The sequence below is a fragment of the Arachis hypogaea genome, chromosome 13, assembly GCF_003086295.3.
Source record: "Arachis hypogaea cultivar Tifrunner chromosome 13, arahy.Tifrunner.gnm2.J5K5, whole genome shotgun sequence".
NCBI lineage: Eukaryota > Viridiplantae > Streptophyta > Magnoliopsida > Fabales > Fabaceae > Arachis > Arachis hypogaea.
Window position 1 is genome coordinate 138,225,944 of NC_092048.1, and position 18,357 is coordinate 138,244,300.

General features: G+C 37.7%; 6 protein-coding genes and 1 pseudogene across 6 annotated transcripts; 5 read left to right on the plus strand and 2 right to left on the minus strand.

The window, feature by feature from the left end:
• Positions 1–87: 87 nt before the first annotated feature.
• On the plus strand, positions 88–2,384 carry LOC112792006 (uncharacterized). Its single transcript, XM_072213238.1, has 4 exons — positions 88–1,278; positions 1,480–1,747; positions 1,991–2,094; positions 2,248–2,384. The coding sequence occupies exons 2-4, from the start codon at positions 1,496–1,498 to the stop codon at positions 2,282–2,284; spliced, it is 393 nt and encodes a 130-aa protein (XP_072069339.1). The 5' UTR covers positions 88–1,278; positions 1,480–1,495; the 3' UTR covers positions 2,285–2,384.
• Positions 2,385–3,778: 1,394 nt separating this feature from the next.
• On the plus strand, positions 3,779–4,989 carry LOC112792002 (protein PLANT CADMIUM RESISTANCE 2). Its single transcript, XM_025835074.3, has 3 exons — positions 3,779–4,271; positions 4,352–4,423; positions 4,518–4,989. The coding sequence occupies exons 1-3, from the start codon at positions 3,917–3,919 to the stop codon at positions 4,814–4,816; spliced, it is 726 nt and encodes a 241-aa protein (XP_025690859.1). The 5' UTR covers positions 3,779–3,916; the 3' UTR covers positions 4,817–4,989.
• A 907-nt stretch (positions 4,990–5,896) lies between these two features.
• Positions 5,897–7,270, plus strand: LOC112792005 (dynein light chain 1, cytoplasmic). The gene is made up of 2 exons (XM_025835077.3): positions 5,897–6,288; positions 6,945–7,270. Exons 1-2 carry the CDS (start codon positions 6,046–6,048, stop codon positions 7,098–7,100), a joined length of 399 nt encoding a protein of 132 aa, XP_025690862.1. The 5' UTR covers positions 5,897–6,045; the 3' UTR covers positions 7,101–7,270.
• Positions 7,271–8,062: 792 nt separating this feature from the next.
• On the plus strand, positions 8,063–9,403 carry LOC112792001 (F-box protein SKIP28). The gene is made up of 2 exons (XM_025835073.3): positions 8,063–8,679; positions 8,780–9,403. The coding sequence occupies exons 1-2, from the start codon at positions 8,377–8,379 to the stop codon at positions 9,335–9,337; spliced, it is 861 nt and encodes a 286-aa protein (XP_025690858.1). The 5' UTR covers positions 8,063–8,376; the 3' UTR covers positions 9,338–9,403.
• A 79-nt stretch (positions 9,404–9,482) lies between these two features.
• LOC112792004 (uncharacterized) lies at positions 9,483–10,358 on the minus strand (the record flags this gene model as incomplete). The annotated part of the gene is given in 2 exon segments (XM_025835076.1): positions 9,483–10,058; positions 10,174–10,358. Coding segments are annotated over 2 exon segments (525 nt in total). The 3' UTR covers positions 9,483–9,671.
• A 402-nt stretch (positions 10,359–10,760) lies between these two features.
• LOC112792000 (glucan endo-1,3-beta-glucosidase 3) lies at positions 10,761–14,182 on the minus strand. The gene is made up of 4 exons (XM_025835072.3): positions 13,920–14,182; positions 11,420–12,676; positions 11,267–11,294; positions 10,761–11,172 (listed from the first exon to the last, which is right to left on the minus strand). Exons 1-4 carry the CDS (start codon positions 13,993–13,995, stop codon positions 11,019–11,021), a joined length of 1,515 nt encoding a protein of 504 aa, XP_025690857.1. The 5' UTR covers positions 13,996–14,182; the 3' UTR covers positions 10,761–11,018.
• Positions 14,083–18,357, plus strand: part of LOC112783323 (mediator of RNA polymerase II transcription subunit 23-like) — a 10,477-nt pseudogene continuing 6,202 nt past the window's right edge.

Below are 18,357 nucleotides of genomic sequence, written 5' to 3' on the forward strand. Positions count from 1 at the left end.
TGGGAAAAGCTCATCCTTAAAAAAATGCACCCTTTTCTTCACAAGTTGGAGGTTAGTAAAAACCACAATACCAATTGGACTGCATACAAAACAAAGATAAAAACTTTTTTGGAGTTACGGAATTCAAACCGACAATGAACCCCGATATTTCCCGGTGGTTAGGCCTTAAGTCCCTTAACCCGATAGCAAACTTAAGAAAACCCTCCTCCCCTCCTCCTCCGCATCCTCCGATTCGAAATCACCGAAACCGCTCTCCAGGTACTCGAGGAAATCAAAGCCATTGACCCAAACGACGCCGTTTCGTTCTTCGACTCCACGAGCAGAGCGTACTGCGCCGTCGCCGTCGAATGCACCGTCAACTACCTCTCCGCCACCTCCGAGGCATCGCCAGCAAAGCGTACATATTCCCGTGACGCATGTCCGGTGCGGTCGCGTGGTAGAGTTGGAGATTACGCAGTGGAGGGACGACATTGAGGCTGCACTTTTTGGCACAGGTTTTTGAGAGGTTGGCCAAGTTGAATACCCAATACAACGCGTTTTTCGGTTACATTTTATCTGCAGAAAGTTTGGGAAACGATGGGTCCGTGTTTTCTTGAAACGTTAGCGAAATTAGAAAGAAGAATTATATGGAGAAAGGATTGGCGAGTCGGGTTTTGGATCTGGCGCCGGAGGCTGTGGCTGAAGGGTCCACGAAAGGTGCTGGCAGAAATTCCTCTCGTGCTGAACAGACGAGGGATCATGGTGACAGTGAAAATCATAATGATAATGACGATGACAATGATGGTGCACATTGCATCGACGGTGTGGGGGTGAATGGTGGAGAAGAGGGGAAGGAACAGTTGGAGAAGAGAGCTGTAGGTTCTGTTGATGGAACCCAGGAGCGTGCAAATGGGGAAAAAGGTTTGTTCTATTTAGTGGATTTTGATGTTAATGATCTTTCTTTGTTGTCTTGCATGTGTTGCTCACAAATTTTATGTCTTGGTTATTACTTATTAGTGTACAATGCACAATAGTGTTAGGTATTTTAGTGTTTCAAGTTCTAATGGTGTATGGTATGGCATATGCAGTGCAGTTCAAGTAGTTTTTATGAAGTAGTTAGTGAAAGGTCAGAATTTTCCTGCTGGATAATGCCAACCCTATCTAGTAAGATCAGGCTTGATTGTTGTATAGTTTTCGGTCCTTCTTACAAGAGTTTCTAAAATGTATATGTTATTTGTTTCTTATTGCTTGTTTAACTAAGGTTATGCATGGTTATTTAGTACTCTACAGATAATCTACATCGCCACTCATGTTTTCCATGAGTTGTTCTTGATTCGTACCTTTCTATGCAAGTTTAGATCCAACAGCATCAGATATATTCAATGCCTTTGGAAGAGGATCCTGACAAATGCTAAAAACTTGAATCAAGAAAGCATTTGTCAAGGATCCTCTTCCAAAGACATTGAATATTGTTGGATCTAAACTTGCATAGAAAGGTACGAATCAAGAACAACTCATGGAAAACAAGAGTGGGGATGTAGATGTACCCAACTCAAATACTTGCAGGGCTATCGTTCTTTTTCAACCTAACAATGCCGATTGTAAGAAGAAGTCTTCTGTTCATCATAGTAGAGTTCAAGTTCAATGTCCCAATTTAATGGAGGAGAATAGTACTGCTCAAGAAAATCCGAATTTGATGGAGCAGAATAGCACTATTCACGAAAGTCCCAATTTGATGGCGCATAACAGTATTGCTCATAGTTATGAGGTAAAGGTTTTTATTAACTAGTATAATCTGGGAGCATTGATCTTGAGGGTGGTATCTATTTCAAGTTAACTTTTTTCTACGAGGGAAAAAAATGTGATGCAGTGAAAACTTTGGGTTCTGCAAATGTGGACCGTCAAGGACTGTTTTTATAAGATAGTTGCTAGAATCTTTTATATTATGCATTCACTTATTACTTCTTTATATCTTTGCATTGGAATATTAGTTATGTATTTATCATTGCAGAGGGGTGATTCAAAAGATAACTTGTCCACTAGAGTGCAGTTAAGAAGGAGGAAAAGAAAATGGTCTTCATTGGAAGAGGAGACACTAAGAACCGGTGTAAAACCGTATGTGCTAGCTCTAAACTAGTCAAATCAAAATGTTTCAGGGTGAACAGTCTTGGATGTTAGTTATACTTGAAATTGAAAACTATTCAATTTAGTAACAGTTTTGTACATTATGAATGGTTGTGTTTCCATTAATCATATTTTCTTGTACAGGTTTGGCGAAGGATACTGGGGCAACCATTCCATTTAAGAGGTGTTCTCCTCTAACAAATTTCAGGGACATCAATCTAAGATTATTTGAGAAGCTTGACACAGAAAGAAATGATGATAACATTTTGATATTTTTTTCACTAGTTCTCATATTTTAACTCTCTGCCTATCATACCGTTTGCTATAATCACCAAAAAACGTAGTTCTTATAAAATAACAAACATTTATAGACGACGACGGCCAGAATAGTGTCTTATTCCAAGGACTAATTTTACTAATTCAATTATATTAATCAAAGTGGTTCGAAAAGTAAAAAAAAAAATTATTTATAGACCGGTATAAACCGGGAATTTGACTCCCAATGTGGAATATTTCAAAATTTCCTTGTCAATTGTACCATCCCCCGGCCCGGCCCTGGAATTGTACGTGCTGTCGTGCTTTTGTTATTGTAATGAATAAAGATTTAGTTAAAAGAATCTTTTAAAGATATTAAGTGAGTAAAAGTAAAAAAATTTTATTTTTCCAATATATTTAATTATAGAAAATTTCAAAAACTTATATTTAATTAATGCGCTTAGCAAAGAACGTAATTTGTTTGGACAACAGTATTCTCAGTGCTAGCTAACATGGACAAGAAAACTACTTGGATAAAAAAAAAGTGTATGACACGTGTACTCATTTTTTGGGCTATAGTGTTACTAAAGAATAATTAGAAGTGAGCTTGCCCTGATTTTCAATAGTGACATGTAGGAGATGCAAAAATGGTCTTCTGGGATGACTGTCAATTAGGACTGTGTATAGTAGATCAGTCATGATAATCACCTAATATAAGATTTTTCCATATTTATCCTTCATTAACATTTCAACTTAGTTGACAAGCAAGGGATCAACTTGCGAGAGAGATTTATTTACACATCATGGTGGTAATGAATGTGAAAGCGAAACTCACATTATTGGTGTTTGGCGGTTAGTATATGATCGATATTTATAGATGAATGATGGGTGTAATGAGGGCTAAAATAATTATTGTTGGATTCTTTTTGGACATATACGACACATGCATGTGGTGTATGGAGTTACCTAGTGCACCCAATAATTTTTTTTAATTTTGTTGTGATTATTTGACATACATCACATATTCCAAAATGTACATGCACTGTTTTCCCTAAGCAGAGATATTGAAAGAAGTGCAGAGATAATTTTTATAAGAAAAAATGTGCATTCTTTTCATTTATGTTTAGGGGGTATGATATGAATATAGATATAAGATATACATTTTTAACGTAATAATATGCAAATAACGAAACTAAGCATCTGTGGATCCGAGTCGATAGAAACAAGATAGAACAGACGGCCACTTTTTAACGTTGTCTTGATCGACCTTTCAGCCTGCTTATACATACATTGATATTAACTCTTTATATTACAGTAATAAGTAATAATTAATATTATAATGTTAGTCCAAATTTGAATCTGCCATAGTGTTCCTTTAATTTCGCGTATATAAATTGTTGAAGCATTCCATCCATGCATCCTCAATATTGAAAAAATTAAATAATATATATTGAGAAACCTCTCGTCAAAATCAAACTCTCTGCTTCTTCGTTCTTTTCTTCTCCATAGAAGAGAAGACACAAGAGAGAGCCAACACAATTAATATATACATACAGAGATGTATCCTCCACCACCGCCGCCGCCGCCACCGCCACCGCCGCTAACAACAACAACAGCAACAACATCAGATCATACACAAGCAAAAGCGCCACCATATGATCATAACAACGCGCAACAAGCTCCACCACCTTATTACTATTATGATCAGAATGCACAACCACCACCGCCGCCGCCGCCACCTTATTTCGATCCTTGTTATCATCATCATCATCATCATCATCATGCAGAGCCACCACCACCACCACCAATGTACTACATCCCCAATCCAATGTTGCCGCTCCCAATTTATACTAATTCCGAAAAGGTGGAATGGTCCACAGGCCTTTTTGATTGCTTGTCTGACATCAAAAACTGTATGTAACGTAACTCTTTCCTTAATCAACCACCAATAATCAATGTGTGATTTGTTTAATTTCCTTAATTAATTCGCCAGGTTTGATAACGTGCTTGTGTCCCTGCTTCACGTTTGGTCAAATTGCAGAGATGATTGACAGGGACGCATCTTGTAAGAAACTAATAACATACATACATCAATTATGATTATTATTATTATTATTAATTGATTAATTAATTATTAATGATTGTTGGTGATAATGCAGCGTGTGCAATAAGCGGGGCACTGTATGCGATGATATTGTTTTTCATTGGAAGCCCATGCCTATACTCATGCATCTACAGAACAAGGATGAGAAGGCAGTTTCTTTTGAAGGAGACTATTTGCTTGGATTGCATCGTTCATTTCTTCTGTGAGCCATGCGCTCTCTGCCAAGAATATCGCGAGCTTCAGAACCGTGGATTTGACATGTCTCTTGGTTGGAACGGCAATCTTGACCGTTGGAACAACCAGATGGCTTCACACCAACAACAACCACCACCTGTTCTAAACATGACCCGTTAATTCAAAACTGTTGTTGTATGTTTTTCTTTTCATTCATAGTTTCTTTAATTTGTGTTGCATGTTCAATTCTTTTTTAACAACAGTTTTGAATATCATATCCGAGGTGCCGTGGAGCGTTTTTTTTTTGTACAACACAAATTACTGTATGTATTAATATCATTCATTATTCATTATCTTCTCTACTTCAAAACTCTACTCACTGCTTTCTGCTTTTTAACTTAACAAAAGACAAGAGATACACCCAACAGAATCATGTATGATGTAACAATTAACAAACATATATAAACCAATTACATATAAGGCTATTGAATGAATGAATCAGAATTTACTTAAATGTGTTATTTATTCTGTGTTATATATGATGATTCAATTAATATGCTGTTAAAGTATTCTTTATGTGAAGGACTGATGAGTAAGCATAAATCATGACCCAAAGCTCAAGATGTATGATCAATATGCTGTTAAAGTATTCATCGAGCTTGCTGAATAAACATTAAACAATAATAAATGGTATGCGATGTGTATCTATCTTTATAGGTAGGAAACTTCCACTTTGACTGAGTCCCCGGCAAGTGTGGTAGACATGTTCCCTTTTTGCAGGATTTGTAATGTTTACAAAATGAAAAAAAAGTCACATTCATTCTTTATTGCTAGAAAAAAAAAAAAAGCAAAAGTGAAATGATTGATTTTGCAGGTGGACCGACCGTATTTAAATAAAGTAATGCATACCATTCCACAATGGCAATGCCCTTTACTTGCGCCACTAACTGCTAAAACTATTAGTAAGTGGTATACACTAACACTATGTAGGACAAAGATCAAATACTTGAAGAAAAAGAAATATAATATATGAATTTGTATAGGCTAGTTTTGAATACACAGATTATGCTCCTTATATATATAACTAAGGAGTGTTTGTCACTCACTATACTTTAAGGAATGACCTCGTGTATAAGCAACATATGCATGCATTAAAAGCAGCAACAAAACCCAACCCTTGGATTCTTGAAGACCAATACCGAACCCAACAAAGACATTTACCCTTTCCCTATCCCATACTCATTTTCTCTCTGCTGCTTTCTTTTCTTTGCTCTTCGGGCCCCCTTCACTTGAGAAACCAATCGAGTGCAAAAGATATATACTTGATTTTGCCATTGATTTAAGCATATTATTATTGGAAGAGAAGAAGAGAAGGGTTTGTGTTGTATGTTGAAGAGAGAGTTAGGAAGATGGAAGGAGCAGAGGTGGAGCTAGAGAAAAGAAGCTTGTTCCTGAAAAGCTTGATACAGAAGAAGAAATGCATAGAGCAACAAGAGCAGCATGACCATCTCCACAAAAACAATGTTAGAGTCAGAGCTTCTGATATGCCTCTCTCTTTGCAGAACCTTGCCTTTCGTTGTGCCCGCCATCACCTTGATTCCATGCCTTCCAACAAGCTTGACAGCAAACGTTTGGCTCTTGCCCTCAAGAAGGTCACTAACCACTACTCTTTTTTCCAGTTACCACTTAGTAATTTATTGAGATCTGTGAATATGTATCTGTTGTTGCCTTGTTGGCAGCTTTCACTCTTTCAGATGAATCTTTATTTGATCTGGTTCTTAGTTTTCTTGATGGTAATGTTTGCTCATGGTTTACCCTGTCTTTGATTTTGAAATATAAGAGATTTCACTTGGCATGCTTTGTTTCATTTGACATCTTCATTCTCAATATGTAGAGAGCCTCTGTGAACTGTGAAGAATGTCAGCCAAGTACATTTCCCAGATTGCATTTTAGGCCTTCTGGTTCTGCAACTAACTATAGTTTGAAGTTTGTCACTATCAATGAATGAATATATGGTCCCTCATTTCATTAATTTGGGGTTCCAGGTTTGGTAGATGATATTAGTTCAAGTTGCAATTTTAGAACTATAATGATATGCGACACCCTATAGTAGCACATTTCTTAGATTGGGGATTATTTATTTCATAGATTTATAGGATTTGAACTAGATCAGTTTGTAACCAAATTTGCTATTAGAATTACTTGCAAAATGTTTGGGCTATTTTTGGTCACGATATTATCCTTGTATGAATGACTTGAATTGAATGGGTTATGAGTTATGACAGAAAGATGGTGACTGGTGTTGCAGGAGTTTGATTCTTCATATGGACCCGCTTGGCACTGCATTGTGGGAACTAGCTTTGGGTCCTATGTGACTCACTCTGTTGGTGGTTTCTTGTATTTTTCCATTGACAAGGTTTATATCCTTCTGTTCAAGACAGCTGTTGAACCATTGGACCGTTGATAACATCCTGTTATCAACTTTTATTTGATGCATATTTCCTTGGCAAACTCAATATCAAAAATTTCCAACCAACTCATCATATGTAAAATTACAAACTAAGAACTATAAAGACGTGTTCTGCAATGTGTCTAATGCAATTTTCGGCTATGGGAGTGCATTTGAGTATATAATTTGTTCAGAAAATTCATAGGACATTCTATCATTTTTCGGCTATGGGAGTGCATTTGAGTATATAATCTGCTCTTGTTAGTAATTTGTCAGTATTTGATGAAAGTGAATCTGCACGATTAAAATAAAATAAAACAAATAGTTTCACAGCTCTAACAAGTTATTCTGAAGAAAAATATGCAAATTATAAGAAGGGTGGAAAACCAACACAGCTAATTTTGGATTAAATGCTATCTGCTAACTAGCTGATTATTATTATTATTGTACCTGTCTCTATGCTTGTCAAAAACTCATTTACCACTGCTAGTGAAGTTTGATTGCACTATTCGTTTGTTGCATATTAATATTACATATTTCAAAAGATAACGACAAGTTTCAATTAATTGTTTGTGGTTTGCGTTGAGACACCTCATCCAATAATGAATCAACATCTGTCTAGTCTATCCCGTTCTCCAACTATGCTTTTCACGTACACAAATACACAAAATAGATAAACATGAAAGATATACAAATTTTATTGAGTAAATATCCTTTTTAATTTCTAATTATTTGTTGGATGGATTTTTCATCATCTAAGAAATTTAAAAATTTAAATTGATTTCGATCTATTTTAAAATATGTACATTCTAATTTCTATCACTTTGAGTAAATGCCTTTCCAGTCTTTGGTAATGTCTTTTTCGATATCTAACCAAAGACTGTAACGTATATATATCAAAGTAGATAAGGACCAATTTGAGTTTTTAAATTTTTTAAGGGATAAAAAATTCATCAGACAAATAATTAAGAACCAGAAAAGACATTTATTTAATTTTATAATGTATTTTATAATAATATAAAAGACACATATGTACAAATTAAATATCAATTTTATCTTAGGTATCTTATGTATTAATAATTTTAAAAATATTAAAAATTAAAATCAAATTTTGTGTCTTATACATTATATTTTCATATCTTAACTTAAAAAAAAAACACAAAATACATAAATATTTTATATGTATTTACTATTTATGTACCACCGTTTTATCTCCCCATGTCTCAGTAAACAAACACAACTCAAGATAATAGATAATGGTTGGCACGCAAGTGTGATACAATAGAGAAATATGGATCAAGAGTCTTCTCCTCACGAGGCCATGTTTCTGGTGTTAGGTTACCTTCCAGTCTACGAGCTTTTATTGATGTCTCAAGTTTGCAGGTCACTGAGAGATGCACTGAACAACGATGTGCTGCCATGGCTAAACATCCTTGTTCAAAGGCCTCTCAGTTCTCGACTCTCTGATCACACTCTCATCAACATCACCTCCAAGGCCAACGGTGGCCTCAAAACACTCTCTCTCATCAACTGCATCCACATCACGAACCACGGCCTTCAAACCCTCGTTCGTCAAAATCCTCACATAACAAAGGTATATATTTATTTGTGCCTCAATTAAATTAGGCTAGGATTGGATTCTGTTTCTGGAATCGAGATATTCTAATTTGTAAATATTTGATTCGGAGGTGTAGCTGCACATACCAGGATGCAGCAGCATAACCCCCGACGGAGTCGTAGCAGCCGTGACAACACTCTGCCATGGAAGCAATTGCTTAAGAACCTTGAGAATTAACGGCATCTATAACCTAAACAGGGAGCATCTACGCACGCTGGCTTCTTGCCTTAACAACAACCTTCAATTAGAGCAGCAACCTCCTCTCTTGTATCACGAACGCCACAGAGAAAGGGAGAGGATTATTGATTTGGAGGCATGTCCCAAGTGCTATGAGGCGAGGGAGGTTTATGACTGCCCGAAGAGAGAGTGCGAGTGCAGAGCATGCAGTTTCTGTATTCCAAGATGTGAAAACTGTGGTGGCTGCATTGCATCAGAACAAGTGGAAGAGGCTGCTTGTTCAGATATCTTGTGCCTTAATTGCTGGTTACATGAGCATCCCAAATGCAGTTTCTGTAACAAGCCATACTGTAGGCAACACACTTCATGGTGGCCCAATTCTTCTGACTCTACATTCGTTTGTAGAGTTTGCCAAGAAAATTCAAGTGGATATACCTACATGGATGACTTTATGTAATCATCAATAACTTATTCACATTTATCTATGTATATGAATAAGCTGCTGGGCGTTGTTTCCCGTTAATATGCCTATGATACTATGATTAAAATGTTGATGATAGTATCTCGCGTCTAGCATGAAGCATAATTTAGTGCGCAATTAATTTAACACTAAAACAGACAAACTAACCTCCATTTGATAGGGTCATATATTACATGGAAATGGAAGATTATTACAGTAAGTGTGAAAGGACGATACTAAAACATAAAACTACGCCTATATGGCCCTATTCATATTCACATAGTTAGTTACATGATGCAATTTCCCTATTCAACTAAAACACCATCATCCATCAGGCAGCTGCAGTGCCCTTCCTGGCCCTCTTTGCCGGAGACTTTAGCGACTTTGGCTGCTTCGGCTTTGCCGGCGTCGACACCTTCTTCGTCTTCTTAACACCACCCTTCGCCGCCATGGAGGCACTCCGCTTGGGGCGCTGCTGCGGTTTCTGCTGCTTCATCGAGATTTCCTTCTTGTCCTTCTTGGCGGCACCGGAGAGCTTGTAGGAGGCCTTGATCTTAAGGAGGTTCCCTTTGGCGGTTTGGTTCTTGAGCTGCAACGCAAGAATCTTCCTGAAATTCTCGGGCAGCACCGCCTTGTGCTTCTCCTCCATGTACTTAGCTATCGCGTAAGGGCTCGAACCGCCTTTCTCGTTCAGAGCCACCAACGCCTCCTTAATCATCTGCAAATCAACAAAAACCCACCGCCAACACTTATTAACTTCTCCTCAATTCACATGATCAACTATAACTGAAACCAATTAACCTAAAATTGTGAACCACGATCAAGGCAAGTACCTGAAAATATGGAGGGTGAGAAGCGGTTTTGGCCTCTTTGGGCTGCTTCTTGGGAAGCTTGGGCTTTTTCTCCTTGACTGACTTCGGCGGCTCCGTCGGCTGTTCAACGGCGGCGGGTGCAGACATTTTCGATGACATGATCACTGAGAAACAATTTGAGTAGTGTAGTCTTGAAACGGTAGATTCTGGAAATAACTGAACCTACGCTTTGGCTTTATATAGAGGCATATCATAGCTGGGGAGAAGAATCAGCGCGGGAGATATTTTACTATGCTATTGGTGGAGTCACTGGGAACGAGGATTGCCAGCGTGTCAAAGGAGAGATCTAGAACGTACACGTGGTCACAATATTAGCGTTGTTTGCGATGCTGTGGACGTACGTGGTTTTTTCCTGGAATGACAACGCCACAAAGGTGCACTCTGTTTTGGTTATGCTTTTGAGCATTGTTTCAGTTTGGGCTAAAAACGGAAAAAAACAGTGTGTTTTCTTGCTGGTTTTGGTCTTCCATTTATTCTCACTGTTTTTTGCCTTTCGCCTAAAAAATATTTGGAGATTAATGATAACAGATAATTGATTACAATGCGGGTTAAATCACACAAAATGGTAAGTATGTAGATCTTATAAGGATACAGTAATTGATGACAAATAATTAGTCTGGTTGTGTTTGTACAAAAAATTCAATGAAAAGTGATGGTGTAATTGTCAATATACATTTGATCAACGTGGCCACTCTAAATTTTCTACAAAACCAAACACAAAATTGGTAGTTGAAGGGCATGTCTGATGTCTCTACTCTCTCTTTCTGAGCTCTCTATCCATAAATGATATTAATATGTAGCTAGTTTTACATGACAAATACATTCAAAAGTAAAGCAACTAAGATCACAGAGCTTGTGAAAGATCCACCATTGTAGTGATATTGTGACAAGCAACCTGAACTTGTGGAGTTGGATGGGGCCAGTAATGTGCCATTTATTTTGGAGCCTTTTTTACCAAAACTGCAGTTCACAAATATGCAACCAAAAAGAGTAATAAATAATTGAACAAAGATAAAACACTCAGCAGGGAAACAAAATATAAAGCCATTTATACCTTCCAGGAAATATACAAGAACCATGACCTGTAACAATTACAATGCAAAATATATCAGTCATAATTCACTCTTCTTGCTAAGGTTTATCAAAACCTGGTTAGCATGTGGGTATAAACATGCATATTTATGTGTAAGGGTGTGGAATAACTTACTTGGGTCCGTGGTGGTGATGGTTGCAACCCCTTTGAAATCACAAGTCCCAGGAGATTTAGCCATCTTCTGATAATATGCATTGAAAGCATATGTAGCATGTGAGACTACATTATCTGGTTCATAACATGGTTGACCTTGCAGCAGAGGTGAACAATCAACTTTCCCTGGTCCACAAGCCCAGTCGAGCGCCGCCTGTAGCATCTTAGCATCAGCATTACTCTTGGTGACACAAAATGTCTGATTTGTTGTATCATTTGCAAATATAGTACCGGCACCAGTCAAGTGTAAGGTATACACCGGTTCTCCATTAGCATAAAACAGCCCCCAGTACTTTTCAGAGGTTGGACCCGTTCTTAGGTCTTCATTGTAAAGCTCATAAATATATGTACTAACTGCAATTCCAGGATGTTTAGGAGTCCCAGTATTGTTAAGTACATGTCTGATCAAGTTGCTATTGTAAGTGTTGGCATTATCCACAGTTGCGTCCGGTTCAGATGATGAGTCGCCTTTGGAGGGCCATCCCGATTCAGTAACCACAATAGGGATATTGGTGAAGTTCAAATCAGACATTGCAAAATAAGCAGCATCAACCACTGCATCGAATACATTAGTATAATGCAGGAGAGTGTTGGGATCAACAGCTTCCTTATTTGGAGGTAAGGGGCGGAATAATGCATAATCCAGTGGGATCACACCATTGGATTGCTGGTAATCATAATACGGGTACACATTGAGCATGAGATATGAACCTGTTGATTGCAGAAACTTAAGCAAGGGAACCATGACCGGATTCCAAGTCCGATTGAAAAACGCTTGGGAAGGTGGAAAAGAGTCAAGGATGATAGAGGAGGAGTGTGGAGTAGACACTTTTATCTGCTGATCAAGATTAGCAGCCACCAGAGCAGAGTGAATAAATGTTAAGGCTGAGACTATAAGCGGGGCTGCATTTGGGAGAGTTGTTAGAATCTCGGAACCAACAGCTATGGAAGTTATGTTGGTAGCAGGGACATGAGCTATTACATTCCGCGAAACCCATTTTGCTGCAGTTGCATTGGACTGGCCAATGCCGAGTAGCTGGTCATTCGGAACAGAAACGGCCACACGGATGCCTGTGTTGGCCAGTGCAAGAAGCAAAGATTGGTCAGCATCATAGAGTCTAACATGTTGGATACCTTGAGCTTTAAGAAGGGCAACAATCTCTTTTGGACTTGGCATTTCAGAGACATCTGTACCAATGTTTACTCCAATATATGCATCTGCAGAATACACACCAGTTCTCACAGATGAAGGAGGGATGGAGAACTAACATCTAAAACTCATGACATTATAGTACACTTAGTTTCTAATAAGTCAATAGTTTGGGTAATCCATCATAGTAACAACAATAACAGAAAGTATGACAAGGATATACTAATGTCCTTAGATAAATGGAATTAAATTAGCAGTGGCCGTTGAGTTCATGTTTGATTGTAAACCATGTCACCCCATGTGTGTTTCTTGTGCACATCTATAATGGTAGGGCCACATGAGACATGAATTCAGCTGAAAGAAGTGTAACGCACTCAAATGATGTCTGGTGGGTAGGTGAACATCAGAAGCACCTATTTCCACTAGACATGTAACACATGCAAGAGAGTAGAGAAGAAATGCATGCTCCTTAATTATTAGAAAGCTACACTTATAAATGGAGATTTATTTATTTGGTCATATAATCTAGGGGAAATGCATAGGTCAGAATGAAGTACCTCGCCATCACCATCATTATTTCCTACACTGACGGCTATTTTTCTTAATATGGCCCTACCCATAATTTAAATATTTTGTGTGTCAGAGAAATACTTGCGTACTCTTGAAAAACATATTTAATTTTATACCTCAACAATATTTATTTATATCCACTCATTTTTCCGATTATTTTGGGCCTCCCAATAAAGTGAACTACCAAAGATTTCTTGGTATGATGCTCAACTCTAATGCCAACCAGGTCAACAGCTTAATTCTAAAGCTAAATTGTACCAATACTAATTGAAAGACCCAAATGAAGGGTATTTTAGTCTTATGACATTATATTGTATGAAGTGCAATCTTCAAAGGAAGGCAGGGATGAGCTGGGACGCAATAAGGTTGTTCCCACAATAACACAAAAAGACCGGAAAGGACATACACTAGATTCCGTGCAAAGGAAAAGATTTTCTCACACTTATTCTATGAACTATGAAGTGCAATCTCTCTCTCTCTCTTGAACAAATCTATGACCCCAAATAGATTATAATAACCATAAGATAAGTAAGAAAACAAGAGAGTAATCCAAAGAACACTATGGTAGAACAGTAGAAGAAACTGGGGAAGGACAGAAAGAGGTATTCATGACATACACCAAAGCAAAAACGAACTCCGAAAACTATTAGGCATTAAAGATAGTATTAACTAAAAAAACAGCATAATGAACAAGATTGCCAAACTGAAATCACCTACAAGAGATGGCTCAAAATGACATACCTCCTCCTCCTGCGGCAGAAACAGAGAGTGGGAGCACAAGAAAGTGCATCAGCAGAAGAAGCAGCAACAGAGCCATGAAACTTGAGTAGAAAAAGCCAGAGTGCAGCAGTAAGATAAAAGGAGCAAATAGCAATGCTTTCGTTCACTATGAAGGAAACTTGAAAGGAAAGAAGGTGAGAATAAAGAGCTACAAAGCTTGGAATTTTCTATGGAGCGTGATGGGAAAAGAACATCAAAGTATGCTTCTTTTGAGGCCCTTTAAGAGAAAGAGAGAACTAGCTAGCGACTAGTGACTAGTACTGAGTAAGTGAGTTATGTGTGGCAAACAGAACAATTTGCCTTTACTCTGTTTTTTTCTTTAATATCATTTTTCTCTTCCTTATATTTCAAAACAAGACTATAATAAAAATAATTCATATTTAGTTAAATTTGTACTTTAACTTATTAATGAAAGATAAAAATTGCATACATAAATTAAGGAATAATACACACAATGTAGTACTTTTTCATAAAATGGAACAACTATTTTTGTTTTATGTAATTGTAGTCAAAATTAAAACATCAAAGACAAACCAAGTCCTTGATTGTACATTTGTACCAAATACATGATGGCCTGTACCATGGAATCCAAGCGCCTAATTTAGCTATTCGCTGTAAAATTTTTGTAGAGTGCTATCTATATTATTATCATTTCGGTTTTGCCAAGCAACGCACCCACCATAGTTTTTGGCATAATTAGTTTACTGACTCACGCGTTCTCACTTTTTCATTATCCAATTTCATAATTACCATGCTTATCCACTTGAATATGATGGATGATGACAATACAAAATTAATTTGCATCTTTTGAAATTATTTCATATTTGGGCACTACCAGAATTGGCAAAACATGTAACCCTTTTTTGCATGCAGGTCTCAGCAGTCTGCACCCACTTGATCCAAGCACACCCTCAGAAACTTGAACAGAGCATCTGTCCTTGCCAAGGCTCGCTTAAAAAAAAGAAAGTCGTTTAGGAAAAAGAAATTGTAATTTATAAGAGTATTTAAAATACTTTATCATAAAATTGTGACTTTATCTCTACTGTTTTTTTGGACAGAAGAAAAAAAGAATTCATTAATCGAAATTCGAAGTGTAATTGAAGAAGCGAACTTAAGAGTTATGCATTGACTGAAATTAACTTAGTGGCGGGGGTAGCAGAAGAATGGATCAAACTCAGAGGGTTGCAGCAATGGCAACGGCAACAGCCTCACGCGCTCACCAGTTCCACCCTGCACGTTCACCCATTCTCGATCTCTTCAACCTTTACTTGGGAGTCTGTTCCTTTTTCCTTTCATCGCTTTTCATTTCCTTCTTCTAAATTTGTTTTTCCATCTTTACTTAGTTTCCTGCATCTCTTTTCCAGAGGCATACCGCGCACAAGAACGATGACTCAATTCACGAACCACCGTAAGTTCAGCTTTTTTTTTTTTTTTGGGGGGGGGGGTTTAGGGTTTTTGCGCTGCACTGAATAAGCATCAAATATGGAATAATTGTTGGTGTGTGTGATTTTAGGAATAAAACACAGAAGCGTGTACTTGCTCTTAGAGATATCCCTCCGCCAAATGAGCAGTTCCTTGTGGATTTTGAGCAGCTACAGAATCAGTTTCCGGTGAGTTTGAATCTCCGATCATTCCTTTGTTGTTTTGTCTTTGCAATAGTTTTCTATTAGAATGAACGGATGCCATTCTTTGCTTTCAGGATCAAGATCAGTTACGCTCTGTCACCGAAACTATTATCATATCGCTAGTCATGCAGTGCAGTAGCCATGGCCCACGAGCAGAATTTCTTCTTTTTGCCATACGAAGCTTGTGCAGTATTGGCTGCATTAACTGGGATACTCTTCTTCCATCGCTCCTTGCATCCGTTTCTTCAGCAGAATTTCCTGTTGGTCATGGCAGTCAATCAATGCCAACTGTTTCGGCTTCGGGATTATCACAGTCAGGAATGCTACCACCTACGACCTCTATTGCCAATTCTAATAATTTTCAGTCTTCAAATCCTGCTTCTCCGATACCTTCAATTCATCCTGTTGGCTCCCCTGCTCAGTCAGCTATAGAACCATTGTCTTGTTCAGCTTTATCTCCAGTCAAATCATCTGATGTTTCCAGCACCGGACCACAATCAAAACAAGTGGCATCCATCAGAAACAACGATCTTAGCAGCCTTCGCCAGCTATGTTGCAAGATTATTTTAACTGGCCTTGAGTTTAATTTGAAACCTGCGGTTTATGCTGAAGTATTCCACCATATGCTAAATTGGCTGGTAAATTGGGACCAGAGGCAACAGGGTCTTGACGAGTCTGATCTACCAAAATCATGTGGACCTGACAAAGCCTTAACAGCTTGGCTACACAGTTGTTTGGATGTGATCTGGCTTTTAGTCGACGAAGGAAAATGTCGAGTCCCCTTTTATGAATTATTACGTAGTAGTTTGCAATTCATAGATAATATTCCTGATGATGAAGCATTGTTTACACTTATCTTGGAGATCCACAGGAGACGTGATATGATGGCTATGAACATGCAAATGTTAGATCAGCATCTTCATTGCCCTACATTCGGGACTCAACGGATCCTTAATCAAGCAACACTCAGTATTTCAGGAGAAGCAGTAGCACAACCTCGACAGCCAGCGATCACTTATTTAAGTGTACTTGGAGAACCATTGCACGGGGAGGTGATGAGTCTCACAATTATCTTAAGAAAACCATTATTAATATATAATGAAAATATGATTTCCACTGAAACAGTTAAGGTTGGAAATTTGTTGGAGCAGCACATAACCTAAAAACATGTGTTCCTCGTCGGTGACAATATAAAGAAATGCATGAATACGTGCTTAAGCTGTCTATACAGGGAATATGTTACCAAATCACAGTGCTCCCATCCCCCTTTGTTAATAGACAATAATAGGTCAAATATGATGGCCATGTTTATTTTCATGTTATATTCCTGGAGTTTCCAGCTTTGCATTCAGATAGAATATTGATGTTTTTTCTTCACTTACTTCCCTTTGCTTTTCATTGTACTTATCTTTACGGTAATTCAGAGGGAAGATCAAATCTGTCTATCTTATACTTTGGACTTTTACAATTTAAGCCCTCACCTGTGACTCAAATTCTTTTGTTGTTGATATATCTATCATATAGCATGCAGTTTCTTCATCTACCATGTACATACGTAGTTTTGATCACGATTTGTCCTAACGTAGTCACTCAATGCTTCTTGTAGGATATTGCAAACTCTATCCAGAAGGGAAGTTTGGACTGGGAGAGAGCTTTACGTTGTCTAAGGCATGCTTTCCGCACTACACCATCACCCGATTGGTGGAGACGTGTGCTGGTATTATGTCCTTGCTTTAGGCCTTCTCAAGCACCTACTCCTGGTGCAGTGTTTCGACAGAAATGATCATTGAGGCAACTATTGATAGAATTGTTGAACTTCTAAGATTGACAAATTCAGGCAATAATTTTCTTTTATGTTTTAAATTTAACTTTCCTTTATACCCTTTTATATATGCTAGTTGTAATTGTGTGAATGCTCATATCAATGCAAGATTAAGTTGGCCAAGGAACAATAAGTTATTGTTCTAAAGACAACCTTGGTTATTCTCACAGAAAGGACGCCATATGGAAAACGAATATGAAGTTGATCTTGGTTAATGAGTTGGAGGGATAAGGTGACCTTGTAAAACACGTGCACGCTCTCATACACACACACATATTGTGCTTATATCTGTATTGGGTAACAAACAAGTTTATTATCATCATGTAAGGTCATTGATGATCTGATCCTCAAAATCTCTCGGAAGTTTTATTTCTGGGAAAAAAAATCTATTTTATAAAGGTCATTATGACATCGAGCAATTTGAAATCAATATGGTTTAGATACATATGATTGGGATGCCAATCCAGCTCTCACTGCAGTTTATGCAAAACTTATTATGGTGGTTGATTTACACCATCAAGTTTGGGCATGACATATTCTCTTAGAGAATTCTCCTTCCCTTTATTATCTCCCCTTTGGACATCTCCCAGTTTTCGGGGGTCTCTCTTGTTTGATTGGTATTGGATTGTTATAGGTTTATGACCTTTCTTTGCTTTTCTGCTCGTTGTTGCTTCAAGGGTTTTTTTTTGTTCTACATCTTTGTTGCATGCTTTTCTTCTTAGGTTCACTCTTATCTTTTATTTTTTGCTAGTTAAAAGGATTCTTCTCCCTCCTCAGATCAGTTAGATGTACTGATATCTCATTTCTTTCTACTAATAGGATGTTCTAATTTCCCCAAAAAATTGATTATAATTTTTCCTTCATCTTCAAAACTTATTTTTGAATAATTCTTGCAGAGATAAATTGCTGGCAGGACTGGCTTGTCTTCTCTGACCTTTTCTACTTTCTTATG

Excerpts from the sequence above, each read along its gene's own strand:
- LOC112792002 (XM_025835074.3), top strand. The coding sequence starts at position 3,917 with ATGTATCCTCCACCACCGCCGCCGCCGCCACCGCCACCGCCGCTAACA. Across the intron at positions 4,272-4,351 it reads CTTGTCTGACATCAAAAACT|GTTTGATAACGTGCTTGTGT; the intron begins GTATGTAACGTA and ends TTAATTCGCCAG. Across the intron at positions 4,424-4,517 it reads GATTGACAGGGACGCATCTT|CGTGTGCAATAAGCGGGGCA; the intron begins GTAAGAAACTAA and ends GTGATAATGCAG.
- LOC112792005 (XM_025835077.3), top strand. The coding sequence starts at position 6,046 with ATGGAAGGAGCAGAGGTGGAGCTAGAGAAAAGAAGCTTGTTCCTGAAA. Across the intron at positions 6,289-6,944 it reads TGGCTCTTGCCCTCAAGAAG|GAGTTTGATTCTTCATATGG; the intron begins GTCACTAACCAC and ends CTGGTGTTGCAG.
- LOC112792006 (XM_072213238.1), top strand. The coding sequence starts at position 1,496 with ATGGAAAACAAGAGTGGGGATGTAGATGTACCCAACTCAAATACTTGC. Across the intron at positions 1,748-1,990 it reads GTATTGCTCATAGTTATGAG|AGGGGTGATTCAAAAGATAA; the intron begins GTAAAGGTTTTT and ends TTATCATTGCAG. Across the intron at positions 2,095-2,247 it reads CTAAGAACCGGTGTAAAACC|GTTTGGCGAAGGATACTGGG; the intron begins GTATGTGCTAGC and ends TTTCTTGTACAG.
- LOC112792001 (XM_025835073.3), top strand. The coding sequence starts at position 8,377 with ATGGATCAAGAGTCTTCTCCTCACGAGGCCATGTTTCTGGTGTTAGGT. Across the intron at positions 8,680-8,779 it reads AAAATCCTCACATAACAAAG|CTGCACATACCAGGATGCAG; the intron begins GTATATATTTAT and ends TCGGAGGTGTAG.
- LOC112792000 (XM_025835072.3), bottom strand. The coding sequence starts at position 13,995 with ATGGCTCTGTTGCTGCTTCTTCTGCTGATGCACTTTCTTGTGCTCCCA. Across the intron at positions 12,677-13,919 it reads TTCTGCCGCAGGAGGAGGAG|ATGCATATATTGGAGTAAAC; the intron begins GTATGTCATTTT and ends TGTATTCTGCAG. Across the intron at positions 11,295-11,419 it reads CATCACCACCACGGACCCAA|GTCATGGTTCTTGTATATTT; the intron begins GTAAGTTATTCC and ends TAATTGTTACAG.